The sequence below is a fragment of the Mytilus trossulus genome, chromosome 8 (assembly GCF_036588685.1).
Source record: "Mytilus trossulus isolate FHL-02 chromosome 8, PNRI_Mtr1.1.1.hap1, whole genome shotgun sequence".
NCBI classification, from domain to species: Eukaryota; Metazoa; Mollusca; class Bivalvia; order Mytilida; family Mytilidae; genus Mytilus; species Mytilus trossulus.
The window spans coordinates 54,447,124-54,471,225 of NC_086380.1; the positions used below are offsets into that span (position 1 = coordinate 54,447,124).

Below are 24,102 nucleotides of genomic sequence, written 5' to 3' on the forward strand. Positions count from 1 at the left end.
TCATGTTTACTGGAAGTGGTGCGACCTAGTAAAAATAGCAAACAGAAAGTAGAAAAAAAAATGTTTTGACTTCAGGATTGCGTAACTTTTTATTCTTCGTTGCAACACCCTCTTTTATTTTCGATTAAATCACAATTTCACATTAGTACATACATGCTATGAACATAATTTTTTTTTTCTATGTAGCTTTTTTTATTTTTTTTTATTTTCAAAGATCAGCTGTTTAGCATGTAAGCCTATGAAGCAGTCAATTACAACCCTTAATGTCTGGCTAAAGATTATATTAACAACTACAATGTATGTTTTCCATCCACATTCTTTAATACTAGTGACACATTATTTTATGTTATTGTAGAGTGTCATACGGTGGTGATAGGTCGGTACCATGGAAACCATACAATATTGAAGACAAACATTATCTGAATTTAGACGATGAGATGGCACTAAAAAGTAAATACAAACCTGAAATATTTGACCCTTGGTAAAACCAACTACCAGCTACATTGTACTGATTTGGAATCAGCGACTCCAGACAACGGTCAACGTGATGAATTATGATTATTTTAGTTTCAATGATATTCATCTGTTCTACAGTACTCATTATGTTTTAATACTGAGAAAGCTTTTTATGATAAAACATATGTGTTAAAGGCACAAAGGACTGTTATCAGGATGTTTTTTTTTGATCGAGTGGTCATTTGACGTCGATGTAAATAGGAATAATGCTTGATTCCCCAAGCCAACATAAACTGATCCTAATATACTTAAAGTATTCAAATTCTTTATAAAAAGCCATATGTGCAATCTAGTTTTCAATCAGAAACTAGTGTATTGGACATAATCAGCGAGATTTATTGTTACCCACGATTGTCAAACGAATGTTCTGATATCGAGAAATAAGAAAGGTATAACTTTGAAGAATTTGAATATGTAAGTTTAACTCCTCAAAAGAGCATTAAATCCAACCTAAAAAGTAAAATCACAAAAATACTGAACTCAGAGGAAAATCAATTTGGAAAGTCCATAATCACATGGCAAAATCAAAAAACAAAACGCATCAAAAACGAATGGACAAGAAAATCGTGTTGTTCAGTATTTTGAAATAACATGATTGTGGTTTTTCATTTGTCAATTCGGGGCTTTTAATAGTATAACTATGCGGTTTGGGTTTTGCTCGGCATTGAAGAATGACGGATGTTGACTTTTAATTTTTAATTTCTGTGAATTTTTTTCACATGTAAAGAGCTGAGAGTTGTTAATTATACAACATCTTCTAATCTGTATATAAACACATAAAGTAGCATGAACTCCAACCTAAACCTTGTTATCTAGGGTTTTGCAATGATATGTGATATAGTTCATTATGCAAAGTACATTTTTTTAGAAGAAAAAAAAGCAAAACAAATTGACTGCTAGAAAAATACGACTATTATTCTTAGTTTTGCACTAAAAGTTAGAGCCGAATGTATTTACTGTTTTGATATAGATATGATATTTCGATTTTAAATATTAAAACGCCAAAAATGTTATATCTATTTTATTGATAGATTTTTTTTTAATCTAAAAAAGACATGGATTTATTCATTAATTTACAAAATCAAATCAAAAGTCAGTAACTCTGAAACTTTTAACTATTTCTCTTTGAATTCACAACTACTTCCTATCATGTTTTGGAACAGAATTTTCACAAGCGTACACACAAATCTGACAAGTAAAACGTCTGTTAAACTGAATATGGTAAAATCCATTTATCGAACTGTACGGCGATTTGATGTGCAAAACTTCGTGTTTTATACTGGCTTTATATTAGGTGCTTTGTGTTTCATTTTAATGACATGCGAGGCGTATTATATTCTGTCTCAACAAAACTGATATGCCCTGAGAGTTTAACTGTTTTGTTGCGAAACTTATTTCTGTTGTATTCAAATATGAATTTGTAATTAACTGTATGGTAATAGTCAACACTATTCAATGTTTGTTGTACTGGCGTGTATTAATTATGTTTTTGTGTGATGTACTTTCATGTTATATTGTACTTGTTTTTGACGAGCCTTCGACTTTTGTAGCGATTCTACATTCCTGTTGTCGTCGTCTTTCAGAAATATTCACTATGTGGTTAAATCTTTTGAAGTTTTAATAACTTTCGATTTCTACAATAATCGAACACAAGCTTGTTTATGATCATAAGACAGTATAAAGAAGTAAATTTTGGTACACAAAATCTTTTTTTCCGTATTTTACTTATAAATGGACTTAGTTTTTTTTCTGGTAGGAAACATCACAATCACATTGTAATCAAAGTTTGTAAAATTTTAATGACTTTATTAAACTATCCAGGATGTCTAACAAACTTGGACAGAAGCTTGTTATGATCATAAGATAGTATCAACAAAAAAATTGTAAAAAGAAAATACACATTTTTTCCGTTCTTAACTTGACTTATAAATGGTCTTAGTTTTTCTTCAAGTTAACATAACATACATTTTGCAATTAAAAGTTTTAAAAACATTTATTAGATTCATAAACTATCCTGGATTTTAACCAAACTAGGACAGAAGCTTGCTACAATCAAAAGATAGTATCGAGAGAAATATTACTGTTCATTTTTCTCTCATTTTTGTTGAGCCCTCGATTTACAGCAAAAGAAGTCGAGACACTGAGTCCCGTGGATCCTTACATTTTTTTATATCTATAATGTAAAGGTATATTGAACCGTAGGTAGGCTATTCTTAATGTTGTGTAATTATTAGTGAGTTACAAATATGATTTGTTTCTTATAACATTGCGCTTTGTACTATTTGTTTTCATTATTAGTTTTCTATGAACTTTAACACGATTTATTATCTGGAATTAACCAAACTGTGCTTGTACCAGTATTTCACTTATAACGGTTTAAAAGCTTTATTCATGCATGAACTCTGTCATCTAATAAACGAGTTTTTGAGCTTTTTGTATAACAAACAAAACAAATAGAACATGTAGTTCAGTAAACTAGTACACATAGATATAGAGATTTGGTTTTGAAATTTGGTTGTACCTGTATAAAACTTATTTCAAACGACGGATGGCACATTTTAATTTTTACGGATATTTTGTTAACCAAACTCGGAAATTTAAACTCGATCTTATAAATGAACTTATTCTTGGAGGAAAATTATAATCGGAAAGTCAATAAGCAAATGCCAGTATCAAAGGCTCAAACACATTAAACGAATTGATTACAACTGCCATATTTCTAGCTTGGTACAGGCATTTTCCATTTTTCAAACACGCACTTTCTTGCTGTTCTCGCCTGATTACTTTCCTTTCAATCGTTCTTCTCAAAATGTAATGAAATAAAAGAAAAAATACCGCCATCGACATTGAGATAAACCTTATACTGTATAAGTTTTGGAATGTTCCGACATAACTAAATGTTAAACAGTTGAGACAAGAAACACAACGGCCTGATTTATGTATATAAAACAATGAACAAATAAACAAATATAAGAGCAAGTAATCAAAAATAACTACTGGATTACAGATTTCTGATTTAGGACATGAGATAATATGGCGGGTTATGCTCAACCGCCAAAATTTGGGACAATGGTGTAACAGTAGAACAACTGATTACATTGTAAAAATAGGCTGCATAGGACTAGACAAAGTAACAAGGAGTAGAAAAACAACTAAAAGAAGGTATCAAGGTGGATTGAGGAGGGGCTAAAACAGCCCGAGTTTTACTTTCATATGTCTGTTGAAATAAGGGAATTAACTGGGTTCCCCAATTTCCATCGTTTCATCCGTGAATGCAGATATATGAATTACAAAACATTTTTTTCAACTTAAAAATAAACCGGATACCATACAAATTCAACGAATGTACAGGCCTATCAGATGGTGCATCGTGTGCAGTCTGATGAGACTGGCATTGATGAAAACTTGAACCGTAGTGCGGTGATATGAGATTAAGTGTACTTGACTCATATTTTCAAAAGTATTTCAAAAGAAAATTATCAAATTCGGTTCTATTGTTTTAATTTGTTTTGTTCCTTTAATCAACTTAAGATGTACAAATGTTATTTTTAATAAAAAAAAACATTGACAAGTAACAATTTCATTCGGACAAGTAAGTTTTGGTATGTACTTGTCCTTATGGACAAGTTGATAAACAAAATAATTGTAGAGGCAACTGGTCATTTCGATGGCAGCTGTATTCCACCATATATATACTTCTTTACTGTACCATGCTTGCTTTAATATACCAAGGAGAAATTCACTTAATATTGTATGATTCGTCATTATTATATTCACCCTGTGTTTTGTTCCTTAACATCATTAGCGTTTATGATTCTGTTGTGCAGTCCATTTGATTTAAAAAAAAAAAGGTTTTTGTGGTATTAGTTGGAATTCAAAATGGTTCTTATGAGAAACAATCTGGCCATAGTTTTGTCGATTTAAAAAGGTCGTTGTGGTGCGCTATTTCTAAAACATTATAATAGGTATTAGTTGAAAATATAACGGTTCTTGAAAGAAACAATCTGGCTATGGTTTTGTCGATTTAAAAAGGTCGTTGTGGTGCGTTATTTCTAAAACATTATAATTGGTATTAGTTGTATTAATAATGGTTCTTGAAAGAAACAATCTGGCTATGGTTTTGTCGATTTAAATGGTCATAGTGGTGCGTTATTTCTTAAACATTATAAAATTTTTTAGCTGGAGTTTTAATGGTTCCTAAAAGAAACAATCTGGCGATAGTTTGTCGATAAGAAAAGGTCGTTGTGATGCGTTATTTCACAGAAAAAAACAGATGGTTTTAGTTGGATGTTTTAATGGTTCTTATAAGAAGCAATCTTCCTTATATGACTTATACCGTGTATCATCGTACAGCGGATAATACTCACCAAGCGGGCGTGAGCGATTTTTTTTCTTACACAGTAACGAAAATCTTTGTACCTATATCCGCTGTAATGATGATACACGATGACTTAGAACTATCTATAACAAAATATAGAAATATCATAAAACAACAAGTAATAGCTTTTCTAAAAGGCTTGTCGTATTTTAATTGATAATATTGAGATCAGTGGTTTGTGAGTGAAGGTTACTTTTATTGGAATATTGCATGGGCTGACATTTTATTTAACTTTGCTATCAATAAAATGTTAGAATATCACTCTGGAGGTAACACATATCAATATGTGGTATCAAAATTAAGTCCAAAACCTTTCGGCGGGCCTCCTCCGTCATGGTTCAAAGGTGTCGGGCATGGTGATGAATTACTTTATTTTTTCAACATTACACAGTTTCTGTCACTGGACGAAGACGTGGTACTGAATGATGAAGATAAGGATTTTGAAAAGAAAATGATAAGCAATTGGACATCTTTTGCTAAGACTGGGTAAGTCGAAAATGACGATTAAGTTTTTTTTGCAAAAAAGTTCAGCAAGACTTGAAGTCCACTTACAATCATATCTCCTCAGGTACTCCTGAAGTATTGTTTTTTCGCATGCATCAGCTTTTAGGTTACTTATGTTGTAAATAAATAACAATGATTCAGCACCTGTACATGGAATATAAATCTCCCGGACAATGAATCAGCACCTGTACATGGAATATAAATCTCCCAGTTGATACGATAAATCGAAGCTTGCATTTCCTATTATGGACTTGTTATTTGAAAGAAAGGTTTCAAACCTAAGGTTTCTTACAAAATTTACAGACGGCATGCACCGTGCAATTTGATAACTGTTGGAATATCTGTTTCACAGTAGCTGCGGAACCGTAACTCTTATGGTCCTTTTTATTAATTTTTCATACGACCGTCTAAGGTGGGACGTATTATTGTGAACTGTTGTCCGTCCGTCCGTCCACACTTCGGTCAATTACTAAAAAAAAGCTTCCACAAACTTTGATGACACTTTGTTGAATTATTTATATCTATTGACGTAAGCTCCTCTTTCGATTTTGATCAATTTCAGATTTTTCGTTTCCGTGTTATGAAGTTTATCCCTAAAATGGGGGGATTTTTAAGTTTTTGGACAATAACTCGAAAATGTTTCCATCAACTTTAATGAAACTTTGGTGAATTGTGTATATCTATTGACGTATGCTCCTTTTCGATTTTTATAAGTTTCAGATTTTACGTTTCCGTGTTATGAATTTTTATGCTTAAAAGGGGGATCCAGTTGTCGGACAATCACTCATAAACCCTTTCACAAATTTTTATGAAACTTAGGTGAATTGTTTATATCTGTTGACTTAAGCTACCTTTCAAATTTTCATAAATTTAAGATTTTATGTTTTTTCAGTTATGAATAAGTAAAAACACAAAAATACCGAACTCCGAGGAAAATTCAAAAAGGAAAATCAAAAATCAAAAGGCAAAATCAAAAGTCCACACACATCAAACGAATGGATAACAACTGTCATATTCCTGACTTGGTACAGGCATTTTTTAATGTAGAAAATGGTGGATTGAACCTGGTTTTATAGCTAGCTAAACCTCTCACTTGTATGACAGTCGTATCAAATTCCATTACATTGTCAACGAATTTTATACTTGAAAAGGGGGGATTTTCCAGTATTTGGACAATAACTCAAAAACACTTTCCAATTTTATAAAACATTGCTGAATTGTTTATATCTATTGATGTAAGGTCCCTTATGATTTATATGAATTTTAGATATGACATTTTTGATGTTATTCAGTTTATTCTTAAAAACAATGAGGCTTTTTTTCTCAGTTTTTCAACACACTCTTTTTTTTTCGATTAAATCACAATTTCACATTAGTACATACAGGATATGAACATGATTTTTTTTTCGATGTAGCATTTTTTATTTTTTTTTATTTTCAAAGATCAGCTGTTTATCATGTTATCCTATGGAGCAGTCAATTACAAGACTGCAACCTATAATGTCTGGCTAAAGATTATATAAACAACTATGTTTTCCATCCACATTCTTTAATACTAGTGACACATTATTTTATGTTATTGTAGAGTGCCATACGGTGGTGATAGGTCGGTACCATGGAAACCATACAATATTGAAGAAAAATATTATCTGAATTTAGACGATGACATGGCACTAAAAAGTAACTACAAACCTGAAATATTGGACCCTTGGTAAAACCAACTACCATCTACTGATTTGGAATCAGCGACTCCAGACAACGGTCAACGTGATGAATTATGATTATTTTAGTTTCAATGATATTTATCTGTTCTACAGTACTCATTATGTTTTAATACTGAGAAAGCTTTTTATGATAAAACATATGTGTTAAAGGCACAAAGGACTGCTATCAGGATGTTTTTTTTTGATCGAGTGGTTATTTGACGTCTATGTAAATAGGAATAATGCTTGATTCCCCAAGCCAACACAAACTGATCCTAATATACTTAAAGTATTCAAATTCTTTATAAAAAGCCATATGTGCAATCTAGTTTTCAATCAGAAACTAGTGTATTGGACATAATCAGCGAGATTTATTGTTACCCACGATTGTCAAACGAATGTTCTGATATCGAGAAATAAGAAAGGTATAACTTTGAAGAATTTGAATATATAAGTTTAACTCCTCAAAAGAGCATTAAATCCAACCTAAAATCGTATTGTTCAGTATTTTGAAATAACATGATTGTGGTTTTTCATTTGTCAATTCGGGGCTTTTAATAGTATAACTATGCGGTTTGGGTTTTGCTCGGCATTGAAAAATGACGGATGTTGACTTATAATTTTTAATTTCTGTGAATTTTGGTCACATGTAAAGAGCTGAGAGTTGTTAATTATACACCATCTTCTAATCTGTATATAAACACATAAAGTAGCATGAACTCCAACCTAAACCTTGTTATCTAGGGTTTTGCAATGATATGTGATATAGTTCACTATGCAAAGTACATTTTTTTAGAAGAAAAAAAAGCAAAACAAATTGACTGCTAGAAAAATACGACTATTATTCTTAGTTTTGCACTAAAAGTGTGTGCCGAATGTATTTACTGTTTTGATATAGATATGATATTTCGAATTTAAATATTAAAACGCCAAAAATGTTATATCTATTTTATTGATAGATTTTTTTTAATCTAAAAAAAGACATGGGTTTATTTATTAATTTACAAAATCAAATTAAAAGTCAGTAACTCTGAAACTTTTAACTATTTCTCTTTGATTTTACAACTACTTCCTATCATGTTTTGGAACAGAATTTTCACAAGCATACAGACAAATCTGACAAGTAAAACGTCTGTTAAACTGAATATGGTAAAATCCATGTATCGAACTGTACGGCGATTTGATGTGCAAAACTTCGTGTTTTATACTGGCTTTATATTATGTGCTTTGTGTTTCATTTTAATGACATGCGAGGCGTATTATATTCTGTCTCAACAAAACTGATATGCCCTGAGAGTTTAACTGTTTTGTTGCGAAACTTATTTCTGTTGTATTCAAATATGAAGTTGTAATTAACTGTACGGTAATAGTCAACACTATTCAATGTTTGTTGTACTGTGGTGTATTAATTATGTTTTTGTGTGATGTACTTTCATGTTATATTGTACATGTTTTTGACGAGCCTGCGACTTTTGTAGCGATTCTATATTCCTATTGTCGTCGTCTTTCACAAATATTCACTATGTGGTAAAATCTTTTGAAGTTTTAATAACTTTCGATTTCTACAATAATCGAACACAAGCTTGTTTATGATCATAAGACAGTATAAAGAAGTAAATTTTGGTACACAAAATCTATTTTTTCCGTATTTAACTTATAAATGGACTTAGTTTTTTCTGTCAGGAAACATCACATTCACATTGTAATCAAAGTTTGTAAAATTTTAATGACTTTATTAAACTATCCTGGATGTGTCAACCAAACTTGGACAGAAGCTTGTTATGATCATAAGATAGTATCAAAAAAAAAATTGTAAAAAGAAAATACATTTTTTCCGTACTTAACTTGACTTATAAATGGTCTTAGTTTTTCTTCAAGTTAACATAACATACATTTTGCAGTTAAAAGTTTTAAAAACATTTATTAGATTCATAAACTATCCTGGATTTTAACCAAACTAGGACAGAAGCTTGCTACAATCAAAAGATAGTATCGAGAGAAATATTACTGTTCATTTTTCTCTCATTTTTGTTGAGCCCTCGATTTACAGCAAAGGAAGTCGAGACACTGAGTCCCGTGGATCCTTACCTTTTTTTATATCTATAATGTACAGGTATATTGAACCGTAGGTAGGCTATTCTTAATGTTGTGTAATTATTAGTGAGTTACAAATATGATTTGTTTCTTATAACATTGTGCTTTGTACTATTTGTTTCCATTATTAATTTTCTATAAACTTTAACACGATTTATTATCTGGAATTAACCAAACTGTGCTTGTATCAGTATTTCACTTATAACGGTTCAAAAGCTTTATTCATGCATGCACTCTGTCATCTAATAAACGAGTTTTTGAGCTTTCTGTTTAACAAACAAAACAAATAGAACATGTAGTTCAGTAAACTAGTACACATAGATATAGAGATTTGGTTTTGAAATTTGGTTGTACCTGTATAAAACTTATTGCAAACGACGGATGGCACATTTAAATTTTTACGGATATTTTGTTAACCAAACTCGGAAATTTAAATTCGATCTTATAAATGAACTTATTCTTGGAGGAAAATTATAATCGGAATGTCAATAAGCAAATGCCAGTATCAAAGGCTCAAACACATTAAACGAATGGATTACAACTGCCATATTTCTAGCTTGGTACAGACATTTTCCATTTTTCAAACACGCACTTTCTTGCTTTTCTCGCCTGCTTACTTTCCATTCAATCGTTCTTCTCAATATGTAATGAAATAAAAGAAAAAATACCGCCATCGACATTGAGATAAACCTTATACTGTATAAGTTTTGGAATGTTCCGACATAACTAAATGTTAAACAGTTGAGACAAGAAACCCAACGGCCTGATGTATGTATATAAAACAATGAACAAATAAACAAATATAAGAGCAAGTAATCAAAAATAACTACTGGATTACAGGTTTCTGATTTAGGACATGAGATAATATGGCGGGTTATGCTCAACCGCCAAAATATGGGACAATGCTGTAACAGTAGAACAACTGATTACATTGTAAAAATAGGCTGCATAGGACTAGACAAAGTAACAAGGAGTAGAAAAAACAACTAAAAGAAGGTATCAAGGTGGATTGGGGAGGGGCTAAAACAGCCCGAGTTTTACTTTCATATGTCTGTTGAAATAAGGGAATTAACTGGGTTCCCCAATTTCCATCGTTTCATCCGTGAATGCAGATATATGAATTACAAAACATTTTTTTTTTCAACTTAAAAATAAACCGGATACCATACAAATTCAACGAATGTACAGGCCTATCAGATGGTGCCTCATGTGCAGTCTGATGAGACTGGCATTGATGAAAACTTGAACCGTAGTGCGGTGATATGAGATTAGGTGTACTTGACTCATATTTTCAAAAGTTTTTCAAAAGAAATTTATCAAATTCGATTCTATTGTTTTAATTTGTTTTGTTCCTTTAATCAACTTAAGATGTACAAATGTTATTTTTAATAAAAAAAAACAAACATTGACAAGTAACAATTTCATTCGGACAAGTAAGTTTTGGTATGTACATGTACTTGTCCTAATGAACAAGTTGATAAAAAAAAAGTTATTGTAGAGGCAACTGCATGTCATTTCGATGGCAGCTGTATGCACCATATATATACTTCTTTACTGTACCATGCTTGCTTTAATATACCAAGGAGAAATTCACTTAATATTGTATGATGCGTCATTATTATATTCACCCTGTGTTTTGTTCCTTAATATCATTAGCGTTTATGATTCTGCTGTGCAGTCCATTTGATTTAAAAAAAAAAAGGTTGTTGTGGTATTAGTTGGAATTCAAAATGGTTCTTATAAGAAACAATCTGGCCATGGTTTTGTCGATTTAAAAAGGTCGTTGTTATGCGTTATTTCTAAAACATTATAATAGGTATTAGTTGAAAATATAATGGTTCTTGAAAGAAACAATCTGGCTATGGTTTTGTCGATTTAAAAAGGTCGTCGTGGTGCGTTATTTCTAAAACATTATAATAAATATTAGTTGAATTTATAATGTTTCTTGAAAGAAATAATCTGGTTATGGTTTTGTCGCTTTAAAAAGGTCGTTGTGATGCGTTATTTCTAAAACATTATAATTGGTATTAGTTGTATTAATGATGGTTCTTGAATGAAACAATCTGGCTATGGTTTTGTCGATTTAAATGGTCATAGTGGTGCGTTATTTCTTAAACATTATAAATATTTTTAGCTGGAGTTTTAATGGTTCCTAAAAGAAACAATCTGGCGATAGTTTGTCGATAAGAAAAGGTCGTTGTGATGCGTTATTTCTCAGAAAAATACAAATGGTTTTAGTTGGATGTTTTAATGGTTCTTATAAGAAGCAATCTTCCTTATATGACTTATACCGTGTATCATCGTACAGCGGATAATACTCACCAAGCGGGCGTGAGCGATTTATTTTCTTACACAGTAACGAAAATCTTTGTACCTATATCCGCTGTAATGATGATACACGATGACTTAGAACTATCTATAACAAAATATAGAAATATCATAAAACAACAAGTAATAGCTTTTCTAAAAGGCTTGTCGTATTTTAATTGATAATATTGAGATCAGTGGTTTGTGAGTGAAGGTTACTTTTATTGGAATATTGCATGGGCTGACATTTTATTTAACTTTCAATAAAATGTTAGAATATCACTCTGGAGGTAACACATATCAATATGTGGTATCAAAATTAAGTCCAAAACCTTTCGGCGGGCCTCCTCCGTCATGGTTCAAAGGTGTCGGGCATGGTGATGAATTACTTTATTTTTTCAACATTATACAGTTTCTGTCACTGGACGAAGACGTGGTACTGAATGATGAAGATAATGATTTTGAAAAGAAAATTATAAGCTATTGGACATATTTTGCTAAGACTGGGTAAGTCGAAAATGACGATTAAGTTTTTTTGGCAAAAAAGTTCAGCAAGACTTGAAGTCCACTAACAATCATATCTCCTCAGGTACTCCTGAAGTATTGTTTTTCGCATGCATCAGCTTTTAGGTTACTTATGTTGTAAATATAGAACAATGATTCAGCACCTGTACATGGAATATAAATCTCCCAGACAATGAATCAGCACCTGTACATGGAATATAAATCTCCCAGTTGATACGATAAATCGAAGCTTGCATTTCCTATCATGGACTTGTTATTTGAAAGAAAGGTTGCAAACCTAAGGTTTCATAATATGATGGAATTAAAGTAATTCCGCTTACAAAATTTACAGACGGCATGCACCGTGCAATTTGATAACTGTTGGAATATCTGTTTCACAGTAGCTGCGGAACCGTAACTCTTATGGTCCTTTTTATTAATTTTTCATACGCCCGTCTAAGGTGGGACGTATTATTGTGAACTGTTGTCCGTCCGTCCGTCCACACTTCGGTCAATTACTAAAAAAAAGCTTCCACAAACTTTGATGACACTTTGTTGAATTATTTATATCTATTGACGTAAGCTCCTCTTTCGATTTTGATCAATTTCAGATTTTTCGTTTCCGTGTTATGAAGTTTTATCCCTAAAATGGGGGGATTTTTAAGTTTTTGGACAATAACTCGAAAATGTTTCCATCAACTTTAATGAAACTTTGGTGAATTGTTTATATCTATTGACGTATGCTCCTTTTCGATTTTTATAAGTTTCAGATTTTACGTTTCCGTGTTATGAATTTTTATGCTTAAAAAGGGGATCCAGTTGTCGGACAATCACTCATAAACCCTTTCACAAATTTTTATGAAACTTAGGTGAATTGTTTATATCTGTTGATTTAAGTTACCTTTCAAATTTTCATGAATTTAAGATTTTATGATTTTTCAGTTATGAATTTTATACTTGAAAAGGGGGGATTTTCCAGTATTTGGACAATAATTCAAAAACACTTTCCAATTTTATAAAACTTTGCTGAATTGTTTATATCTATTGATGTAAGGTCCCTTATGATTTATATGAATTTTAGATATGACATTTTTTATGTTATGCAGTCTTATTCTTAAAAACAATGAGGCTTTTTTCTCAGTTTTGCAACACCCTCTTTTTTTTCGATTAAATCACAATTTCACATTAGTAAAAATGTACATACATGATATGAACATGATTTTTTTTTTCTATGTAGCATTTTTATTTTTTTCTTTATTTTCAAAGATCAGCTGTTTAGCATGTAATCCTATGGAGCAGTCAATTACAAGACTGCAACCTATAATGTCTGGCTAAAGATTATATTAACAACTATGTTTTCCATCCACATTCTTTAATACTAGTGACACATTATTTTATGTTATTGTAGAGTGCCATACGGTGGTGATAGGTCGGTACCATGGAAACCATACAATATTGAAGACAAACATTATCTGAATTTAGACGATGAGATGGCACTAAAAAGTAACTACAAACCTGAAATATTGGACCCATGGTAAAACCAACTACCAGCTACTGATTTGGAATCAACGACTCCAGACAACGGTCAACGTGATGAATTATGATTATGTTAGTTTCAATGATATTTATCTGTTCTACAGTACTCATTATGTTTTAATACTGAGAAAGCTTTTTATGATAAAACATATGTGTTAAAGGCACAAAGGACTCCTTTCAGGATGTTTTTTTTTTTGATCGAGTGGTCATTTGACGTCTATGTAAATAGGAATAATGCTTGATTCCCCAAGCCAACATAAACTGATCCTAATATACTTAAAATATTCAAATTATTTATAAAAAGCCATATGTGCAATCTAGTTTTCAATCAGAAACTAGTGTATTGGACATAATCAGCGAGATTTATTGTTACCCACGATTGTCTTCAAATGAATGTTCTGATATCGAGCAATAAGAAAGGTATAACTTTTTAGAATTTGAATATATAAGTTTAACTCCTCAAAAGAGCATTAAATCCAACCTAAAATCGTGTTGCTCAGTATTTTGAAATAACATGATTGTGGTTTTTCATTTGTCAATTCGGGGCTTTTAATAGTATAACTATGCGGTTTGGGTTTTGCTCGGCATTGAAGAATGACGGATGTTGACTTATACTTTTTAATTTCTGTGAATTTTGGTCACATGTAAAGAGCTGAGAGTTGTTAATTATACACCATCTTCTAATCTGTATATAACACATAAAGTAGCATGAACTCCAACCTCAACCTTGTTATCTAGGGTTTTGCAATGATATGTGATATAGTTCATTATGCAAAGTACATTTTTTTAGAAGAAAAAAAAGCAAAACAAATTGACTGCTAGAAAAATACGACTATTATTCTTAGTTTTGCACTAAAAGTTTGAGCCGAATGTATTTACTGTTTTGATATAGATATGATATTTCGAATTTAAATATTAAAACGCCAAAAATCTATTTTATTGATAGATTTTTTTTAATCTAAAAAAAGACATGGGTTTATTCATTAATTTACAAAATCAAATTAAAAGTCAGTAACTCGGAAACTTTTAACTATTTCTCTTTGATTTTACAACTACTTCCTATCATGTTTTGGAACATAATTTTCACAAGCATACAGACAAATCTGACAAGTAAAACGTCTGTTAAACTGAATATGGTAAAATCCATGTATCGAACTGTACGGCGATTTGATGTGTAAAACTTCGTGTTTTATACTGGCTTTATATTATGTGCTTTGTGTTTCATTTTAATGACATGCGAGGCGTATTATATTCTGTCTCAACAAAACTGATATGCCATGAGAGTTTAACTGTTTTGTTACGAAACTTATTTCTGTTGTATTCAAATATGAAGTTGTAATAACTTTCGATTTCTACAATAATCGAACACAAGCTTGTTTATGATCATAAGACAGTATCAAGAAGTAAATTGTGGTACACAAAATTCATTTTTTTCCGTATTTTACTTATAAATGGACTTAGTTTTTCTGACAGGAAACATCACATTCACTCTGTAATTAAAGTTAGTAAAATTCTTATAAAATTGCGCTTTGTACTATTTGTTTTCATTATTAATTTTCTATAAACTTTTACACGATTTGTTATCTGGAATTAACCAAACTGTGCTTGTACCAGTACTTCACTTATAACGGTTCAAAAGCTTTATTCATGCATGCACTCTGTCATCTAATAAACGAGTTTTTGGGTTATTGTATAACAAACAAAACAAATAGAACGTGTAGTTCAGTAAACTAGTACACATAGATATAGAGATTTGGTTTTGAAATTTGGTTCTACCTGTACAAAACTTATTTTAAAAGAGGGACGAAAGATACCAAAGGGACAGTCAAACTCATAAATCTAAAACAAACTGACAACGCCATGGCTAAAAATGAAAAAAGACAAACAGAAAAACAATAGTACACATGACACAACATAGAAAACTAAAGAATAAACAACACGAACCCCACCAAAAAATAGGGGTGATCTCAGGTGCTCCGGAAGGGTAAGCAGATCCTGCTCCACATGCGGCACCCGTCGTGTTGCTTATGTGATTACAAATCCGGTAAATAGTCTAATTCGGTAGGTCAAATTCATGAAAGGGAAGGGGATTGTAGTTACGACGTGAGGAACATATCCGATATCATTTGTGAAATGGTTATTCCATAAAGGTCAACCAACTCGTGATGGCGTCCGTAAAATTTACGAAGGGATGATTTCAACTTCACCATTTGGAACTCTTGATTTAATAGCTTCCTTGTGAGCAGTAACCCTCTATCAAGAAAATCATGATAGGAAATGCAAGCACGGGAATATCGTATCAATTGAGAGATATATACCCCGTATGCAGGTTCTGCTGGAATGTTGCTACTTAGAAAAGGAAAGTTCACAATTGGAAAGCTGAAATCATCTCTTTTGTCGTAAAGTTTTGTCTTCAACCGACCCTCATTGTCAATTTCTAGATGTAAGTCAAGATATGAAGCTGACTTAACTGTATCTGTAGTATCCTTTATCTCCAATTCGATGGGATAGATGCGTTCCACATAGTCACCAAATTTTGAATTGTTTAGTGAAAGAACGTCATCTATATAGCGGAAAGTAGAGTTAAAGGATATTGCTAACTTCTTATCTTTCTTCCTAAGAAGTTCCTGCATGAAGTCAGCCTCATAATAATAAAGAAACAAGTCAGCAAGTAGAGGGGCACAGTTTGTTCCCATTGGGATGCCGACAGTCTGTTGAAAAACACGTCCTCCGAACGACGGATGGCACATTTTAATTTTTTGACGGATATCTTGTTAACCAAACTCTGAAATTTAAATTCGATCTTATAAATGAACTAATTCTTGGAGGAAAATTATAATCGGAAAGTCAATAAGCAAATGCCAGTATCAAAGGCTCAAACACATTAAACAAATGGATTACAACTGCCATATTTCTAGCTTCGTACAGGAATTTTCCATTTTTCAAACACGCACTTTCTTGCTTTTCTCGCCTGATTACTTTCCTTTCAATCGTTCTTCTCAAAATTTAATGAAATAAAAGAAAAAATACCGCCATCGACATTGAGATAAACCTTATACTCTAAAAGTATTGGAATGTTCCGACATAACTAAATGTTAAACAGTTAAGACAAGAAACCCAACGGCCTGATTTATGTATATAAAACAATGAACAAATAAACAAATATAAGAGCAAGTAATCAAAAATAACTACTGGATTACAGATTTCTGATTTAGGACATGATATAATATGGCGGGTTATGCTCAACCGCCAAAATCTGGGACAATGGTGTAACAGTATGACAACTAATTACATTGTAAAAATAGGCTGCATAGGACTAGACAAAGTAACAAGGAGTAGAAAAACAACTAAAAGAAGGTACCAAGGTGGATTGGGGAGGGGCTAAAACAGCCCGAGTTTTACTTTCATATGTCTGTTGAAATAAGGGAATTAACTGGGTTCCCCAATTTCCATCGTTTCATCCGTGAATGCAGATATATGAATTACAAAACATTTTTTTTCAACTTAAAAATAAACCGGATACCATACAAATTCAACGAATGTACAGGCCTATCGGATGGTGCCTCGTGTGCAGTCTGATGAGACTGGCATTGATGAAAACTTGCACCGTAGTGCGGTGATATGAGATTAGGTGTACTTGACTCATATTTTCAAAAGTATTTCAAAAGAAATTTATCAAATTCGGTTCTATTGTTTTAATTTGTTTTGTTCCTTTAATCAACTTAAGATGTACAAATGTTATTTTTAATAAAAAAAAACATTGACAAGTAACAATTTCATTCGGACAAGTAAGTTTTGGTATGTACTTGTCCTTATGGACAAGTTGATAAAAAAAAATAATTGTAGAGGCAACTGGTCATTTCGATGGCAGCTGTATGCCACCATATATATAGTTCTTTACTGTACCATGCTTGCTTTAATATACCAAGGAGAAATTCACTTAATATTGTATGATGCGTCATTATTATATTCACCCTGTGTTTTGTTTCTTAACATCATTAGCGTTTATGATTCTGTTGTGCAGTCCATTTGATTTAAAAAAAAGGTTGTTGTGGAATTAGTTGAAATTCAAATGTTCTTATAAGAAACAATCTGGCCATAGTTTTGTCGATTTAAAAAGGTCGTTGTGGTGCGTTATTTCTAAAACATTATATAGGTATTAGTTGAAAATATAACGGTTCTTGAAAGAAACAATCTGGCTATGGTTTTGTCGATTTAAAAAGGTCGTTGTGGTGCGTTATTTCTTAAACATTATAATAAATATTAGTTGAATATATAATGGTTCTTGAAAGAAACAATCTGGCTATGGTTTTGTCGTTTGAAAAAAGTCGTTGTGGTGCGTTATTTCTAAAACATTATAATTGGAATTAGTTGTATTTATAATGGTTCTTGAATGAAACAATCTGACTATGGTTATGTCGATTTAAATGGTCATAGTGGTGCTTATTTCTTAAACATTATAAATATATTTAGCTGGAGTTTTAATGGTTCCTAAAAGAAACAATCTGGCGATAGTTTGTCGATTAGAAAAGGTCGTTGTGATGTGTTATTTCTCAGAAAATACAAATGGTTTTAGTTGGATGTTTGAATGGTTCTTATAAGAAGCAATCTTCCTTATATGACTTATACCGTGTATCATCGTACAGCGGATAATACTCACGAAGCGGGCGTGAGCGATTTTTTTCTTACACAGTAACGAAAATCTTTGTACCTTTATCCGCTGTAATGATGATACACGATGACTTAGAACTATTTATAACAAAATATTGAAATATCATAAAACAGCAAGTAATAGCTTTTCTAAAAGGCTTGTCGTATTTTAATTGATAATATTGAGATCAGTGGTTTGTGAGTGAAGGTTACTTTTATTGGAATATTGCATGGGCTGACATTTTATTTAACTTTGCTATCAATAAAATGTTAGAATATCGATCTGGAGGTAACACATATCAATATGTGGTATCAAAATTAAGTCCAAAACCTTTCGGCGGGCCTCCTCCGTCATGGTGCAAAGGTGTCGGGCATGGTGATGAATTACTTTATTTTTTCAACATTACACAGTTTCTGTCACTGGACGAAGACGTGGTACTGAATGATGAAGATAAGGATTTTGAAAAGAAAATGATAAGCTATTGGACATATTTTGCTAAGACTGGGTAAGTCGAAAATGACGATTATTTTTTTTCGCATGCATCAGCTTTTAGGTTACTTATGTTGTAAATATAGAACTATGAATCAGCACCTGTACATGGAATATAAATCTCCCAGACAATGAATCAGCACCTGTACATGGAATATAAATCTCCCAGTTGATACGATAAATCGAAGCTTGCATTTCCTATCCTGGACTTGTTATTTGAAAGAAAAGTTTCAAACCTAAGGTTCATAATATGAAGGAATTAAAGTAATTTTACAAAATTTACAGACGGCATGCATCGTGGATTTTGATAACTGTTGGAATATCTGTTTCACAGAAGCTGCGGAACCGTAACTCTTATGGTCCTTTTTATTAATTTTTCATACGCCCGTCTAAGGTGGGACGTATTATTGTAAACAGTTGTCCGTCACTTCGGTCAATAACTAAAAAAAAGCTTCCACAAACTTTGATGACACTTTCTTGAATTGTTAATATCTATTGACGTAAGCTCCTCTTTCGATTTTTATAAATTTCAGATTTTTCGTTTCCGTGTTATGAAGTTTTATGCTTAAAAGGGGGATCCAGTTGTCGGACAATCACTCATAAACCCTTTCACAAATTTTTATGAAACGTAGGTGAATTGTTTATATCTGTTGACTTAAGCTACCTTTCAAATTTTCATAAATTTCAAATTTTATGTTTTTTCAGTTATGAATTTTATACTTGAAAAGGGGGGATTTTCCAGTATTTGGACAATAACTCAAAAACACTTTCCAATTTTATAGAACTTTGATGAATTGTTTATATCTATTGATGTAAGGTCCCTTATGATTTATATGAATTTTAGATATGACATTTTTGATGTTATGCAGACTTATTCTTAAAAACAATGAGGCTTTTTTTCTCAATTTTTCGGATAATAAATCAAAAATGCTTTTCGCAGTTTATGATGAAACTATGGTGACTTGTTTATATCTATTGAACTAAGTACCCTTTTGTGTTTTATATAATTTTTTATTTGATGTTGTACAGTTGTGGAATTTTTCTTCTTGAAAAAAATGTCGGAAACAACCAAGGAAAAATCGTAGTATAAAACCTAATTAATGAACAAAAAAAATCATTTACAGCATAAAGACAAGCTAAACGGACGTATCATGCGCTTTTAGCGCAGTTCTTTATTTATTTTGCGGACCATATGGTCATCAAAAAAGTTAAAAGAATAACATAAGGACATAAGAGCTACGGTTCCGCTGCTAGTTTCACAGATTCCGATGAATATATTCAAATTGTTCTAAATACAGCCACGTCCTCTCTTACTAGAATTTTGCATCACCGAATTTGACATACATCAAACTTGTAGGATTACTGATGCCTGGTGTGAAAAGAGATATATTTATCCCTCTAGAGCCCCTTTGATAACCAACCGGTTTTGATGACGTTCGTAATGCTCAGTATTTATACGCCTGTTTACAGAATGTGTTATGGTATACCGTTGTCGGTCTGTCCGTCCGTCATCAACATGTTTGTACTTTAACTCGTATCCTTTGTTGTGGAGTAATATATAAAAGTCTTTGGAGACAGTGGATGATCATTAGAACTTTACTAAGAATTAATGCAATACATAAATTCTAAAATGATATCAGCTATGCTATAGTATTTTAAAAGAAATGACTCTGCGAGCATTTAAACCAGAAATATTGAATTGTGAAATTTTTAATCAAATTTATGCGAAAGAAAATAACACGAGGAGCTAAATGAAATGTTATAAATGAAAATGAAATACGATAGTTTTCTTTTAAAGAATAGCCGCTATAATGTCTGGCTAAAGATTATATTAACAACTATGTTTTCCATCCACATTCTTTAATACTAGTGACACATTATTTTATGTTATTGTAGAGTGCCATACGGTGGTGATGGGTCGGTACAATGGAAACCATACAATATTGAAGACAAACATTATGTGAATTTAGACGATGAGATGGCACTGAAAAGTAACTACAAACCTGAAATAATGGACCTTTGGTCAAACCAACTACCAGCTACTGATTTGGAATCAGCGACTCCAGACAACGGTCAACGTGATGAATTATGGTTATTTTAGTTTCAATGATATTTATCTGTTGTATTCATTGTGTTTTAATATTGAGATAGCTTTTTATGATAAAACATATGTGTTAAAGGCACAAATGACTACTCTCAGGATGTATATTTGATCGAGTGATCATTTGACTTCTATGTAAATAGGAATAATGCTGGACTCCCCAAGCCAACATAAACTGATCCTAAACTTAAAGTATTCATTTTTTTTTTGTATAAAAAGCCATATGTGCAATCTAGTTTTCAATCAGAAACTAGTGTATTGAACATACTCAGCGAGATTTATTGTTACGCACGATTGTCATTCTGATATCGAGAAATAAGAAAGGTATAACTTTGAAGAATGTGAATATATAAGTTCAACTGCTCAAAAGAGCATTACATCCAACCTTAAAATCGTGTTGTCCAGGATTTTGAAATAACATTATTGTCGTTTTTCATTTGTCATCTCGGGGGTTTTAATAGTATAACTATGCGGTTTGGGTTTTGCTCGGCATTGAAGAATGACGGATGTTGACTTATAATTTTTAATTTCTGTGAATTTTGGTCGCATGTAAAGAGCTGAGAGTTGTTTATTATACACCATCTTCTAATCTGTATATAAACACATAAAGTAACATGAACTCCAACCTAAACCTTGTTATCTAGGGTTTTGCAATGATATGTGATATAGTTCATTATGCAAAGTACATTTTTTTAGAAGAAAAAAAAAGCAAAACAAATTGACTGCTAGAAAAATACGACTATTATTCTTAGTTTTGCACTAAAAGTTTGAGCCGAATGTATTTACTGTTTTGATATAGATTTGATATTTCGAATTTAAATATTAAAACGCCAAAAATGTTATATCTATTTTATTGATAGATTTTTTTTAATCTAAAAAAGACATGGATTTATTCATTAATTTACAAAATCAAATTAAAAGTCAGTAACTCTGAAACCTTTAACTATTTCTCTTTGATTTCACAACTACTTCCTATCATGTTTTGGAACAGAATTTTCACAAGCATACAGACCAATCTGACAAGTAAAACGTCTGTTAAACTGAATATGGTAAAATCCATTTATCGAACTGTACGGCGATTTGATGTGCAAAACTTCGTGTTTTATACTGGCTTTATATTAGGTGCTTTGTGTTTCATTTAAATGACATGCGAGGCGTATTATATTCAGTCTCAACAAAACTGATATGCCATGAGAGTTTTACTATTTTGTTACGAAACTTATTTCTGTTGTATTCAAATATGAAGTTGTAATTAACTGTCCGGTAATAGTCAACACTATTCAATGTTTGTTGTACTGGCGTGTATTAATTATGTTTTTGTGTGATGTACTTTCTTGTTATATTGTACATGTTTTTACGAGCCTTCGAATTTTGTAGCGATTCTACATTCCTGTCGACGTCGTCTTTCACAAATATTCACTATGTGATTAAATCTTTTGAAGTTTTAATAACTTTCGATTTCTACAATAATCGAACACAAGCTTGATTATGATCATAAGACAGTATCAAGAAGTAAATTGTGGTACACAAAATCCATTTTTTCCGTATTTTACTTATAAATGGACTTAGTTTTTCTGCCAGGAAACATCACATTCACTCTGTAATTAAAGTTTGTAAAATTTTGATGACTTTATTAAACTATCCTGGATGTCTACCAAACTAAGACAGAAGCCTTGTTATGATCATACGATAGTATCAAAAACAATTGTAAAAAGAAAATACATGTTTTTCCGTACCTAACTTGACTTATAAATGGTCTTAGTTTTTCTTCAAGTTAACATAACATACATTTTGCAGTTAAAAGTTTTAAAAAACATTTATTAGATTCATAAACTATCCTGGATTTTAACCAAACTAGGACAGAAGCTTGCTACAATCAAAAGATAGTATCGAGAGAAATATTACTATTCATGTTTCTCTCATTTTTGTTGAACCCTCGATTTACAGCAAAAGAAGTCGAGACACTGAGTCCCGTGGATCCTTACATTTTTTTTATATCTATAATGTACAGGTATATTGAACCGTAGGTAGGCTATTCTTAATGTTGTGTAATTATTAGTGAGTTACAAATATGGTTTGTTTCTTATAAAATTGCGCTTTGTACTATTTGTTTTCTTTATTAATTTTCTATAAACTTTAACACGATTTACTATCTGGAATTAATAAAACTCTTCTTGTACCAGTATTTCACTTATAACGGTTCAAAAGCTTTATTCATGCATGAACTCTGTCATCTAATAAACGAGTTTTTGAGCTTTTTGTATAACAATCAAAACAAATAGAACATGTAGTTCAGTAAACTAGTACACATAGATATAGAGATTTGGTTTTAAAATTTGGTTGTACCTGTATAAAACTTATTGCAAACGACGGATGGCACATTTTAATTTTTACGGATATTTTGTTAACCAAACTCGGAAATATAAATTCGATCTTATAAATGAACTTGTTCTTGGAGGAAAATTATAATCGGGAAGTCAATAAGCAAATGCCAGTATCAAAGGCTCAAACACATTAAACGAATGGATTACAACTGCCATATTTCTAGCTTGGTACAGGCATTTTCCATTTTTCAAACACGCACTTTCTTGCTTATCTCGCCTGATTACTTTCCTTTCAATCTTTCTCCTCAAAATGTAATGAAATAAAAGAAAAAATACCGCCATCGACATTGAGATAAACCTTATACTGTATAAGTTTTGGAATGTTCCGACATCACTAAATGTTAAACAGTTGAGACAAGAAACCCAACAGCCTGATTATGTATATAAAACAATGAACAAATAAACAAATATAAGAGCAAGTAATCAAAAATAACTACTGGATTACAGGTTTTTGATTTATGACATGAGATAATATGGCGGGTTATGCTCAACTTCCAAAATCTGGGACAATGGTGTAACAGTAGACCAACTGATTACATTGTAAAAATAGGCTGCATAGGACTAGACAAAGTAACAAGGAAGAGAAAAACAACTAAAAGAAGGTATCAAGGTGGATTGGGGAGGGGCTAAAACAGCCCGTGTTTTACTTTCATATGTCTGTTGAAATAAGGGAATTAACTGGGTTCCCCTATTTCCACCGTTTCATCCGTGAATGCAGATATATGAATTACAAAACATTTTTTTTCAACTTAAAAATAAACCGGATACCATAAAAATTCAATGAATGTACAGGCCTATCGGATGGTGCCTCGTGTGCAGTCTGATGAGACTGGCATTGATGAAATCTTGAACCGTAGTGCGGTGATATGAGATTAGGTGTACTTGACTCATATTTTCAAAAGTATTTCAAAAGAAATTTATCAAATTCGGTTCTA

General features: G+C 31.7%; 2 protein-coding genes across 3 annotated transcripts; both read left to right on the top strand.

Moving 5' to 3' along the window:
- The first annotated feature begins 5,035 nt into the window (after positions 1-5,035).
- LOC134681160 (bile salt-activated lipase-like) lies at positions 5,036-13,589 on the top strand. Of its 2 annotated transcripts, none has more exons than XM_063540625.1 (2): positions 5,036-5,380; positions 13,415-13,589. In XM_063540625.1, the coding sequence occupies exons 1-2, from the start codon at positions 5,142-5,144 to the stop codon at positions 13,542-13,544; spliced, it is 369 nt and encodes a 122-aa protein (XP_063396695.1). In that variant the 5' UTR covers positions 5,036-5,141; the 3' UTR covers positions 13,545-13,589. The 2 variants fall into 2 exon arrangements, with proteins under 2 accessions (XP_063396695.1, XP_063396694.1); XM_063540624.1 differs by lacking the exon at positions 13,415-13,589 and adding an exon at positions 6,984-7,206 and having other exon boundaries at positions 5,083-5,380.
- Positions 13,590-18,459: 4,870 nt separating this feature from the next.
- LOC134727770 (bile salt-activated lipase-like) lies at positions 18,460-20,975 on the top strand. The gene is made up of 2 exons (XM_063592157.1): positions 18,460-18,698; positions 20,579-20,975. Exons 1-2 carry the CDS (start codon positions 18,460-18,462, stop codon positions 20,781-20,783), a joined length of 444 nt encoding a protein of 147 aa, XP_063448227.1. The 3' UTR covers positions 20,784-20,975.
- Positions 20,976-24,102: the final 3,127 nt, after the last annotated feature.

Coding starts and splice junctions, on each gene's coding strand:
- LOC134727770 (XM_063592157.1), top strand. CDS start 18,460: ATGTTAGAATATCGATCTGGAGGTAACACATATCAATATGTGGTATCA. Junction 18,699..20,578: donor ACATATTTTGCTAAGACTGG/GTAAGTCGAAAA, acceptor ATGTTATTGTAG/AGTGCCATACGGTGGTGATG.
- LOC134681160 (XM_063540625.1), top strand. CDS start 5,142: ATGTTAGAATATCACTCTGGAGGTAACACATATCAATATGTGGTATCA. Junction 5,381..13,414: donor ACATCTTTTGCTAAGACTGG/GTAAGTCGAAAA, acceptor ATGTTATTGTAG/AGTGCCATACGGTGGTGATA.